Source organism: Saimiri boliviensis, chromosome 12 (assembly GCF_048565385.1).
Source record: "Saimiri boliviensis isolate mSaiBol1 chromosome 12, mSaiBol1.pri, whole genome shotgun sequence".
Classification (NCBI taxonomy): domain Eukaryota; kingdom Metazoa; phylum Chordata; class Mammalia; order Primates; family Cebidae; genus Saimiri; species Saimiri boliviensis.
In genome coordinates this window covers 21200246-21213136 of record NC_133460.1, presented here as the reverse complement: position 1 = coordinate 21213136, position 12891 = coordinate 21200246, and the positions used below count along the sequence as shown (strand labels likewise).

The 12891-nt window shown below is 49.5% G+C and overlaps 1 protein-coding gene across 2 annotated transcripts in view; it reads right to left on the bottom strand.

Annotated features, from left to right (window-relative positions):
• The window catches only part of ITGAL (integrin subunit alpha L), a 55542-nt gene that overhangs the window by 13714 nt on the left and 28937 nt on the right, over window positions 1–12891 (bottom strand). For both annotated transcript variants that reach the window (XM_003930073.4, XM_074382024.1), the window contains 8 exons: window positions 9488–9577; window positions 7793–7846; window positions 7631–7704; window positions 6518–6659; window positions 3679–3789; window positions 3182–3261; window positions 3005–3091; window positions 356–431 (listed from right to left, as the gene is read on the bottom strand). In XM_003930073.4, coding sequence (XP_003930122.1) covers window positions 356–431; window positions 3005–3091; window positions 3182–3261; window positions 3679–3789; window positions 6518–6659; window positions 7631–7704; window positions 7793–7846; window positions 9488–9577 — 714 coding nt within the window. The remainder of the gene's footprint in view (window positions 1–355; window positions 432–3004; window positions 3092–3181; window positions 3262–3678; window positions 3790–6517; window positions 6660–7630; window positions 7705–7792; window positions 7847–9487; window positions 9578–12891) is intronic.

Here is a 12891-nt window from a genome sequence, read left to right as displayed (position 1 = left end):
TTAAGCCTGGGAGGCAGAGGTTGCAGTGAGCCGAGATCACGCCACTGCCCTCACGCCTGTGTAACAGAGCAAAGAATAGTAGCTCATTCAGTGTCTGAATGAAAAAGCATGTTCTCTCTCAGAGTCCTCTTTGCTCTCAAGTCCTGTGACTCTCGAAATAATGTATCCAGTGGCAGAAAGGAGTTAGCATATGCGGCTGCTGGCAGCCTGGAGGCCGTGAAGCTCTGGAGAAAGGGTTATTGAACAGGTGGACAGCGACGTCCAGGACTGTGTCTGCTTGGTGCCTGCATCCTCAGTCTCCAGGATAAGGAATGAATGTGTGACCTATAAGGACCTCCCACGTTTGGGTTCATACCTGGTAGATGTGCTTGACTTGGTGGATCTTGGGACCTTTAGGGGTGAAACTGACATAGAGTGTGGAGTTTTCCTGGCTGTGGAGAGAGAAGGGCAGTGATGGAGGAGCAAAGTGACAGCAACCCTGGCTCCAAGAAGCCTCTGGGCGGCCAGCCACTGCGCTAGGAACCACACAAACACCATCTCATTCAACCCCTACCACAACCCACCCTTTCTCTTTGGAAACTAAGGCTCCTGGACAGGCCAGCCTCTTTCCCAAAGCCCCACAGTGGAGAGGACAGGAACCCAGGGAGGCATGTCCAGTGGAGGCTATGTCCCTCCTCACTGCATGTCACCTTGCAAGTGACTCCACTGTCCTCTGGAGTCCCTACTCATCTTCTAGATAATTGTATCAGCTGCTGATGCCCCTCCCACCCATCCTTCCAACACACATCACTCTCTGGTCCTGCCACTCACCTGCTCAGCATCTGCCAATGGCCCCCTACTGTGGAGGGTCAGGTTTAAAGCCTTCCATGTCCAGGTTGTCTCTCCACTGCTCCCCTGCACACCTGTCCTTGGCTAATCCTGCCCTCTCCCTGCCCCCAGATCTGCCCCACCGCTTCCTCCCTTCTTGCCTTCGTCTGGGCTATGGTCTCTGATGAGGACACCTAGCTTCCTTTTTAGCTCTTGCCCTAATGGCCTCATCCTCCAGACCCCAGTCTAAGCCACACTTTCTCCACAAACCCTTCCATTTCTCCCCCAATGCACACTCATCTCTCCTGGCTCTAATTTCATGTCAATATCATACTGTGTGGCATTGATTTTCAAAATCACTGGAGGCCGGGCACGGAGGCTCATGCCTGTAATCCCAGCACTTTGGGAGGCCTCAGCAGGCAGATCACCGGAGGTCAGGAGTTTGAGACCAGCCTGGCCAACATGGTAAAAATCCCGTCTCTATTAAAAATAAAAACAAGTTAGCCAGGCATTGTGGTGGCTGGTACCTGTAATCCCAGCTACTTGGCGGCCTGAGGCAGGAGAAACTCTTGAACCCAAGAGGCAGAGGGGTTGTAGTGAGCCGGGATCGTGCAACTCTACTCCAGCCTCAGCAGCAGAGTGAGACTCTGTCTCTTAAAAAATAAAAATTTTTTAAAAAGCATTGGAGATCTGGGCTCAGACAGTATCTCCATCCTTCTTGGTCCTTCTGTAACTGAGCCAACTGGAAAAAGCCACTTGACTTTTTGAGTCCCCTCCGCTTTTTTTTTTCAGACAGGGTCTTACTCTGTCACCCAGGCCAAAGTGCGATCTCAGCTCACTGTAACCTCCTCCTCCCAGGTTCAAGGGATTCTCCTGCCTCAGCCTCCAGAGTAGCTGGGATTACAGGTGCCCACTACCACAATGCCCAGCTGTTTTTTGTGTTTTAGTAGAGATGGAGTTTCACCATGTTGACCAGGCTGGTCTCGAACTCCCGATCTCAAGTGATCCACCCGCCTCAGCCTCCCAAAGGGATGGGATTACAGGTGTGAACCACCACACCTGGCCAAGTTTCCTTCTCTACAAGCAGGAAAACCTGTAGCAGGTTTTTTTGAAATAGCAAAAAACTGATATAATGTCCTCCATTTTTGTTGAAGAGGACTTTACCCATCCCGCCCCTAGGCTAGGATGATTTTAGAGCACCAATATGCAAAAAACAGCAATCAGGTAGTTTTTAAAACTAAGTCTGGCATTAAAGGGGACGTATATGAACAACTGTGTTTTGTTAAAGGTTTATAGGAGCACTGTGACCCGACCAAGGACCAAGACATTCCCAACCTCCGTGTATCCTCTTTGGTGTCCAGATGTTTGTGCTCCTAAGTTACCTCTTGATCTCAACCCCTTCCTCTTCCTCCTACCCTTAACATTAAAGACGGTACTTTAGAACACTAGTTCACTGTCTTCTCAGTTGCCTGGCTCTCCAGATAAACCTGCCTTTCTTTCTACCAACTCTTGTCCCTTGAATCTGGCTTTCAAGTAATAAGCAGCCAGACCCAGGCTCAGTGACACACCCAACCAGCAATCCCCATGGGTCCTTCCTGCACAGAGTCACTGACTGTATGTGCATGAGTTTGGTCTCTCCAACTTGACTATAAGTTCCCTGAGGGCAAGGGTATTGTGATAACTTTTCTCCTATCTTCCCTGGCACTACTGGCCCCCAGGAGGGGAGAGAATCTAGGGTGACTGAAACAGTCAGGAGCTTGGCTGAAGCTTTGGGGCTGAGACCCTGGCTTTAGTACCAGCTGTGGGCCCTTGAGTGAGTATTGGCCTTCTCCGAGTCTCAGCTTGTTCATCGGTAAAATGGAAAGAAGCATAGCTGCCTCACAGAGGTGCTGAGGGTTCCAGGGAATGTTAGCAACCTCGCAGTGGAGCTGGCCCTGAGTCTGACATACTTTCAGTGTTCAATGAGTTTTTTCTTCCATCAGTAAATGCTGATCCTTCCCTCAGCTCTTCCGGGGCCCCCACATTTTGGGATGTTGAAAACTGTTAGGATTGTGGCTGTCATCAGTTCTGATGACCCTGCGGGGCTCTAGGAAAGGAAGGAGGTTCAGAAGGAGAGCCTCAGGGGGCAAAATTGGGGCCCTAGCTGGGGAGGCTGTGGTGGGAGGAGAGGACTGGCCATCTGCAGGGAAGGACTTACTCCTGGATGAGGACGTTGATGGGGTGCAGGACGGGAATGCTGGTACTGGCCAAGTTGTCCTCCAGGAGGCCCGAGTCCTCATTGGTACTGCATTGGGGCACGGAAGAGGCCAGAGTTAGGAGAAGGGCTTGGCCGGGTCTGAAACCAGGGCAGGGGATGTGGGCGGGGCCTGCTCACCAGGTCACATTGGCGCGCAACTCGACCGAGTCCCCCCAGGAGCTGTTTACCAGCGTATTAAACATCATCTGCATAGCAACCTGGCAGGGAAGGAGAGGGGAATGGAAATGGAAGGGGCTGAGGGGCAGCCTGAGCACCTCGCAGCCCCCACATCCAATCACTATCATCCCAGGGACCCCTTATATCAAGTGCTCACTGCACCCCAAGCACTGAGCTAGGATTCTACCCATTGTAAAGATGAGACAGGCGAGGCTCCAAATGGCTAAGTCATGTCTATAAGGTCACAAAATGAATCACCCAATCCCAGCTTTGCGATTCCAACGTCCAGGTTCTCAAACATGACACAAAACAGCTTCGCATACATTTCTCTTACAGTAGGGGCAAAGTACACCCTTCCTGACAATCCCCCGCTCCCTCCTCCTGAGCCAAGAGCTCCCTCCCCTCCAGTAGCTCAGAGCCCCTAGGCTGCTCGGTTCCTAGAGACTTGAAGCACTTACGGAGCGGCCTGCTCTGAAGATGGGAGCGCTCACGTTGCAAGAGAATGCCCTGGACAGAAGCGTGGGCTCTGCAGGAAGCTCCTCGCAGCTCACAGGGATCTGGCTATGGGGCTGGGAGTGAAGGGAGGGAATGAGCTTGTTAGTGAGCAAGAGGCCACCAGAGGCCACCAGCCCTCCCGGCCCACCTTGCCCAGGGGCACTCTCCCTGTCATGGCACCTTCTCAGAGGGAAAGGGTCCAAGAATCAGGGCTGCAGACAGAGGCTTAGTACAAAAGAGTCACTGCAAGGTCAGGTAAGGTAGCTCACACTTGAAATTCCAGCCCTTTGGGAGGCTGAGGTGGGAGGATTACTTGAGGCCAAGAGTTCAAGATCAGCCTGGGCAATAGTAAGATCCCATCTCTACAAAAAAAATGTTTTTAAAATAGAGGGTCTTACTCTGTTGCCCAGGCTAGAATGTAGTAGTGTGATTTTGGCTCACTGTAACCTCTGACCCCTGGGCTCAAGCAATCCTCCTGCCTCAGCCTCCCAAGTAGCTGGGACCACAGGGATGTGCCACCATGTCTGGTTAATTTTTGTATTTTAGTAGAGATGAAGTCCCTCTGTGTCACTCAGGCTGCTCCTGAACTCCTGGGCTCAAGTGATCTGCCTGACTTGGCCTCCCAAGGTGCTGGGATTACAAGGGTAAGTAAGCCTCTGTACGTGGCCTACAAAAATTCGTTGAAATTAGTTGAGCATAGTGGGGCATGCCTGTCATCCCAGCTATTAGGCAGCAGAATCACTTGAGCCCAGGAGACTGAGACTGCAGTAGGCCATGCTTGTGCCGCTACACTTTAGCCTGGGTGACAGAGTGAGACCTTATCTCAAAAACCAAAGTGGGGTGGGGGGCTAACTGCAACACTCTGAAGTGCTCAAACAGTTCAAAGAGATAACAACAGCTCAGTAAAGCGTGGTACAATCAGAAAAGAGACTAGTGTGAAGTTTTTAAAATGCTATGACCTCTATACATTCAGTAACCATTTTAAAAATCAGCCTGCTCCTGGGCTAAGCATTATGAAACTATTCATCTTCATCCCAATCTTGTCAAGGACAGATTTCAGTCTCAGACCGGGAAGGAGACAGATGAGGAAACAGGACTTTCCTACAGTGTCATCACTGAGTAACAGCAGGGATCCGTAAGACCTTGAACACAGAACTGTTGGACTTCAGTTATTTTTTCTTTTTCTTTTTTGAGATGGAGTCTCTCACTGTCACCCAGGCTGGAGTGCAGTGGCTCGATCTCTGCTCACTGCAACCTCCATTGGCTGGATTCCAGTGATTCTCCTTCTTCAGCCTCCTGAGTAGCTGGGATTACAGGCATCTACCACCACACCTGGCTAATATTTTTGTGTTTTTAGTAGAGATGGAGTTTCACTATGTTGGCCAGGCTGGTCTTGAACTCCTGACCTCAGGTGATCTGCCCACCTCAGCTTTTCAAAGTATTGAGATTATAGGCATGAGCCGCCACACCCAGCCCAGTTTTTTGTTTTGTTTTGTTTTGTTTTTTCTGAGACAGTCTCACTTTATCACCCAAGCTGGAGGGCAATGGTGAACTCCGGTGATCCACTCACCTCAGCCTCCTGAGTAGCAGGACTACAGGCACACCCTCCACATCTGGCTAATTATTTAATTTTTTTTTTTTTTTGAGACGGAGTTTCCCTCTTGTTACCCAGGCTGGAGTGCAACAGCGCGATCTCAGCTCACCGCAACCTCCGCCTCCTGGGTTCAGGCAATTCTCCTGCCTCAGCCTCCTGAGTAGCTGGGATTACAGGCACGTGCCGCCATGCCCAGCTAGTTTTTTGTATTTTTAGTAGAGACGGGGTTTCACCATGTTGACCAGGATGGCCTCGATCTCTTGACCTCGTGATCCACCCGCCTCGGCCTCCCAAAGTGCTGGGATTACAGGTGTGAGCCACCGCGCCCGGCCTATTTAATTTTTTGTAGAGACAGAGTCTTGCTCTGTTGCCCAGGCTAAAGTGCACTGGTGTGATCATAGCTCACAGCAGCCTCGAGCTCCTGGGCTCAAGCACTCCTCCACCTCAGCCCCCAGATAGCTGGAATTGGAGGTGCACACCACATCCAGCAAGGAAGCATTCGGTGCTGCTGTATGAGAATGATTCAAGTGTTCATCAACAGACAAAGAAACCAAATACGGTCTATACATAAAATGGAATATTATTCAACCTTAAAAAGCAAGGAAATTCGGCCAGGCGCACTGGTTCACACCTGTAATCCTAGCACTTTGGGAGGCTGGGGTGGGCAGATTGCCTGAACTCAGGAGTTTGAGACCGGCCTGGGGAACATAGTGAGACTCTGTCTCTATTTATTTATTTATTGTTTTGAGATGGAGTCTTGCTCTGTAACCAGGCTGGAGTGAGTGCAGTGGTGCCATCTCGGCTCACAGTAGCCTCTGTCTCCCAGGTTCAAATGATTCTCCTGCCTTAGCCTCCCTAGTAGCTGGGACTACTGGCACACACCACCACACCTGGCTAATTTTGTATTTTTTTAGTAGAGACAGGGTTTCACCATGTTAGTCAGGCTGGTCTTGAACTCCTGATCTCGGCTGCTCCTCCTGCCTTGGCTTCCCAAAGGGTTGGGATTACAGGCGTGAGCCACCATGCCCAGCCTGAGGGTAAAACCTTATACCTCAGATCATACAGCTCTAGGCTGGGAACCCAGATGTGACCCTGAGACCCCTGTCCACCCACAGCTGTCTACGTGTTCAGGCTGTCCTGGCCACCTGGGGTTCAAAGATGGGAGCAGTGACTGTGGAATGCACACCTGGTGCTGTCCTCTCACCCACCTTCAGCATCTCCACCTTTCGGAAGGAGAGTCCCTGGGGGAAGTGCAGATCCAGCTGGACCCAGTAAGCATCTTCTCCCAAGTTACTGAGGCTCAGCTCCACAGAGAGGCTGGCAAATGCGGTCAGACGCAGGGCTCTGGATCTGTGGGAGATGATCAGGGAAAAGTTAGGGTCCAAGATGGAGGAGGCAGGATCAGGGTAGGGAATATCAGAACTGAGGGATCTGGTGGACCAGTAAGAAGTAAATCAAAACCAATCATCTTTCATACGCAGCCTTTTTTTTTTTTTTTTTTTTTTTTTTTTTTCCTCAGATAGAGTCTTGCTCTGTTGCCCAGGCTGGAGTGCAATGATGCAGTCTTAGCTTATTGCAAACTCACTTCCTAAGTTCAAGTGGTTCTCCTGCCTTAGCCTCCCGAGGAGCTGGGATTACAGGCAGGCGTCACCACGTCCGGCTAATTTTTGTATTTTTAGTAGAGACAAGTTTTCTCCATGTTGGTCAGGCTGGTCTCAAACTCCCGACCTCAGGTGATCTGCCCACCTCAGCCTCCCAAAGTGCTAGGATTACAGGCGTGAACCACCACGCCTGGCCATGCCCAGCCTTTCAGTTTTGCAATTCTTGCAATCTCGTTTACTGCTCACTGATGGGAGTTCCATGAAGGATTTGCTTTTTATTTTATTTATGTTTTATTTTTTAGAGACAGGGTCTTGCTCTGAGGCTCAGGCTGGAGTGCAGTGGCATGGTCATAGCTCACTGCAGCCTCGAACTCCTGGGCTCAAGTGATCCTCTTGCCTCACCCTCCTGAGTAGCTGGGAATACACGCATGGGAATACACGCCCAGCTAATTTTTAAAATTTTTGTAGTGACAGGGTCTTGCTATGCTGCCCAGGCTGGTCTTGAACTCTTGGCTTCAAGCAGTCTTCCCACCTTGGTTGGCCTCCTGAAGTGCTGGGATTACAGGCAGGAGCCACTGAGTTCAACCTTGAATTTCTCAGGAAAAGAAAAGAAGGCCCAAGAGAGGGAAGTGGTGTCTCCAAATGATGTATCTGGTGAGTGGAGCCGGGGGTCTTAAAACAGAGTGGATGGGAGGCTGGAGGTGGGGCGGCCTTACTGACCTTGCAGTTGAGAAGGACACTCTCATGTTTGCCTCACACTTATTGTCCTCCCCGCAGTTCTTCTCAAAAGGGATCTGAAAGGCCAAGAAGAAAGGAGTAAGAGGCTCAGACCAGGAGGAACCGGGCCCCAGGCCTCTCTACCTGCCCCTCCTCCCCTCTTACCTCCCAGGTCTCCAAGTGCAGGGAGGGTCTCAGGATGGGTGGTCTGTCCTTGCCCTGTCGAGCAAGGGGAGTGGGCAGGATGGAGAGAGGAGAGATTAGCGGAGGCAGCAGACCTCGTGAAGGAGGAATGGAGGGGCAGGAGCTTACCTCAACTGGACTCGCTGTGGTTGGCCCTGGCCAGGAGCCAGCTCCCTTCCCAGGGTTGCCTCATTCCCCTGCCTCAGCCCACAGCACTTGCGCAGCTGGACTCTGGTGGCAGCTCTTTGTTGCTTTTTAATTTTTTAAGACAGAGTTTTGCTCTGTTGCCAGGCTGGAGTGCAGTGGAGTGATCTCGGCTCACTGCAACTTCTGCCTCTTGAGTTCAAGGGATTCTCCTGCCTCAGCCTCCCAGGTAGCTGGGACTACAGGCATGCACCACCATGCCCAGCTAATATTTTTTTGTATTTGTTTTTAGTAGAGATGGGATTTCACAGTGTTAGCCAGGATGGTCTTGATCTCCTGACCTTGTGATCCACCCGTCTCGGCCTCCCAAAGTGTTGGAATTACAGGAGTGAGCCACCGCATCAGATCTTTTGTTTTTTTTTTTTTAAAGACAAGTCTCACTCTGCTACCCAGGCTGGAGTGCAGTGGCGCAATCTCTGCTCACTGCAATCTCTGCCTCCTGGGTTCAAGCGATTCTCCTGCCTCAGCCTCCTGAGTAGCTGTGATTACAGGTATGCACCACCACTTTCAGCTAATTTTGTAAAAATATTTTTAGTAAGCTGGGTGCAATGGCTCACGCCTATAATCCCAGCCCTTTGGGAGGCTGAGTCAGGTGGATCACTTGAGGTCAGGAGTTTGAGACCAGCCTGATCAACATGGAGAAACCCCGTCTCTACTAAAAATACAAAATTAGCTGGGCATGCTGGTGCATGCCTGTAATTCCAGCTATGCGGGAGACTGAGGCAGGAGAATGGCTTGAACTCAGGAGGCGGAGGTTGCCAAGATCATGCTGTTGCACTCCAGCCTGCGCAATGAGAGTAAAACTTAGTCTCAAAAATGTGTGTGTGTGTGTGTGTGTGTGTGTAATTTTTTTTTTTAATAGAGACAGGTTTTTGCCATGTTGGCCATGCTGGTCTCGAACTCCTGGCCTCAAGCAATCCACTCGCCTCAGCCTCCCCAAATTGCTGGGATTGCAGGCATGAGCCACCACACTGGGTTGGCTCTTTTTTTTTCTTGTTTAGAGACAGGGTCTCACTTTGCTGTTGTCCAGGCTGGAGTGCAGTGGTGCAATCATAGCTCAATAGCTCACTGCAGCCTCAACTCTCTGGGCACAAGTGATCCTCTCTGCTCTGCCTCCTGGGTAGCTGGGACTACAGGGGTACACCATCACACCCGGCTAATTTCTTATGTTTTCTAGAAAGGGAGTCTGACTATGCCTGGCTGTTCTCAAACCCCTGGCGTCAAGTGTACCATCACACCCAGCTGATTTTTGTATTTTTAGTAGAGATGGGGTTTCACCATCGAACGGTTGGCTAGGCTGGCCAACTGTTCGACTTGAGGTCACTCGAACTCCTGACCTCAAGTAATCCACCCACTTTAGCTGCCCAAAGTGCTGGCATTAAAGGAGTGAGCTGCCTGGCCATTGGATAGTCACTTCTTGCCAAATGGATTTCTCTGGGAAACTCTGCACCATTCTTAGCCATCTCTTCTTACCGCCCTTTGGTCCCTCGGTGTCCCGTCCTCCTCCCAAAGCGAGAAATTCAGGGAGACATTAACGGGGGAGATGAGGTCTTGAACACACACCTGGGGATGATGAGAAGACAGCCTGTGTCATGGATCTGGCCTTTACCACACTTCCAACGAGATGTATACCTTGTCAGCATTTTACAAATGATGACATTCTGCTGGTGATTTGTCTAAGACCCTACACCAGTAGGGAAAATCCGTTTGACTACATAGCAGGTGTTTGCCCAGGGGGCTTCTCAGCACAGGTTTCATCCTCAGCCCCAGTTCCCTGGCAGACAGCACTAATCGATCCCAGCACTTTTTCCCCACTGTGTCCTAACGGAAGCCCCTGAATCTTTGACATAGGTAGTCATTATCAAAGCTTACAGAAGAAAATTCCAGAATAACCAGAATATCCTAGTTGTAGAATTTTGTTCCTTGAGAACAAGGCTGGGTCTTAGTCACTTGTTATTACCTATGCCTGACACTGACATGCTGTAGGTACTCAAATTGTTTTTCACCTAAAGTTTCTGCTAATCCCAAGAGGTAGGTATTGTTACCCCAACCTTTATAATAAGGACAACGAGCTCTCCCTTCCTTTCCTTTTTTTCTTTTTTTCTTTTTTTTTGAGACAGAGTTTCGCTCTCGTTACCCAGGCTGGAGTGCAATGGCACGATCTCGGCTCACCGCAACCTCCGCCTCCTGGGTTCAGGCAATTCTCCTGCCTCAGCCTCCTGAGTAGCTGGGATTACAGGCACGCACCACCATGCCCAGCTAGTTTTCTGTATCTTTAGTAGAGACGGGGTTTCACCATGTTGACCAGGATGGTCTCGATCTCTCGACCTCGTGATCCACCCGCCTCGGCCTCCCAAAGTGCTGGGATTACAGGCTTGAGCCACCGCGCCCGGCCCCTTTCCTTTTTTTCTTTCCCTTCCTTCCTTCTCTCTTCTTTTTTCTTCTTTTCCTTCCTTTCTACCCTCCTTCCCTCTCCCTTCCTTCCTTCCTTCATCTCTCTCTCTCCTTCTTTCTTTCCTTCTTCCTTCCCTCCTTCCTTTCTCTTTCTCTTTCATCCTTCCTCCCTCCCTCCTCTACCTCTAGAAAAGAAAAAGAAAATGAAAACTGAAAAGATGGCACAATTGTCCTATGAACTAGAAGTGACAGACTCAAGATTTGAACCCAAATCTGTCCAAATCCAAAATCCGGGGTCTTTCCACCATGTCACACTGCTTTCTTTTCTGGCAAATTTATGTTTAAAATGTCTAAATCTTGTAAGAGGTGGAATTCGAGGGGGCAGAGAGGCACTTAGAGGAGGTTTGAATGAAATCGAAGGTGATTTGATCATTGAAACTGCGTGATGAGGATCTGGGGATTCATTAAACTATTTTTTTCTAGTTTTGTATGATTCACATTCCCCATAATAAAAAGTTTAAAATTGGCCGGGCGCAGTGGCTCACGCCTGTAATTCCAGCACTTTGGGAGGCCGAGACGGGTGGATCACGAGGACAAGAGATCAAGACCATCCTGTCCAACATGGTGAAACCCTGTCTCTACTAAAAATACAAAAATTAGCTGGGTATGGTGGCGCGTGCCTGTAGTCTCAGCTACGTGGGAGGCTGAGGCAGGAGAATTGCTTGAACCTGGGAGGCGGAGGTTGCAGTGAGCCAAGATCGCGCCACTGCACTCCAGCCTGGCGTCTGGTGACAGAACAAGACTCTGTCTCAAAAAAAAAAAAAAAAAGTTTAAAATGGGCTAAGTGTGGTAGCTCATGCCTATAATGCCAGCACTTTGGGAGGCTGAGGCAGGTGGATCCCTTGAGGTCAGGAGTTTGAGACCAGCCTGTCCAACATGGTGAAATTCCGTCTCTACTAAAAATACAAAACTTATCTGGGCATAGTGGTGCACAACTGTAATCCCAGCTACTTGGGAAGATGAGTTGAGAGAACCGCTTGAACCCAGGAGACAGAGGCTGAAGTGAGCCCAGATCATACCAATGTACTCCAGCCTGGGGAACAGAGTGAGACTCCATCTCAAAAACAAAAAGTTTAAAACAAACCTCAAATTCTTATACCCCAATCCTATAGTGTCTTTTATAACTTTTTTTTTTGAGATGGAGTTTTGCTATTGTTGCCCAGGCTGGAGTGCAATGGGGCGATCTCAGTTCACTGCAACCTCCACCTCCAGGTTCAAGTGATTCTCCTGTCTCAGCCTCCCGAGTAGCTAGGATTACAGGTGCCTGCCACCACACCTGACTAACTTTTTGTATTTTAGCAGAGATGGGGTTTCACCATGTTGGCCAGGGTGGTCTTGAACTCCTGACCTCAAGTGATCCACCTGCCTCAGCCTCCCAAAGTACTGGGACTACAGGCATGAGCCACTGTGCCTGGCCTTTTATAAAATATTTAAGAGAACATAATAATTTGATATCAATTCCATTTTACACAGGATTGCTTATAAGCAACTGAATCTGGGTATTTTAGTTGTTTAAACTTTGTTTATTTTTGAGACAGAGTCTCACTCTGTTGCCCAGGCTAGAGTGCAGTGGCACAATCACAGTTCACTGCAACCTGCACCTCCTGGGTTCAAGCAATCCTCCTGCTTCAGCCTCCCAGGTAGCTGAGAATACAGGTGTATTTCACCAAGCCTGGCTGATTATTTTGTATTTTGTATTTTGTATTTTTTTTTTGTAGAGAAGGGGTCTCGCTATGTTGCCTAAGTTGGTGTTGAACTCCTAAGCTCAAGTGATCCACCTACTTCAGCCTCTCAAAGTGCTGACATGAGCCACTGTGAATGGCCTGTTTAAATCCTTTTAAAAACTTTTTTTCCATGTACCAAACACAAGACTTAAATAAAAAACTTGGCTGGGCACAGTGGCTCATGTCTGTAATCCTAGCACTTTGGGAGGCTGAGGCAGGTGGATCACCTGAGGTTGGAAGTTCAAGACCAGCCTGAACTTTTGTAATTTTGTAAAAATACAAAATTAGCCAGGCGTGGTGTTGCACGCCCGTAATCCCAGCTACTCAGGAGGCTGCTATTCAGCTGTGGTGGAGGTTGTGGTGAGTGGAGATTGCACCATTGCACTCCAGCCTGGGCAACAAGAGTGAAACTCTGTCTTGAAAAAACAAAACAAACAAACAAAAAAAACGACTTTTTCTGGGACGCATGACATGAACCTGGCAAATAATGAAATGCTACGACAACTGAATATTCTGTAAAAATGGCCAACATGGTGAAACTCTGTCTCTATTAAAGATAAAAAAAAAAAAAAAAATTAGCCAGTGTGGCGGCAGGTGTCTCGGGAGGCTGAGACAGGAGAATTGCTTGAACCTGAGAGGTGGAGGCTGTGGTGAGCCGAGATCAAGCCACTGCACTCCAGCCTGGGCGACAGAGGGAGA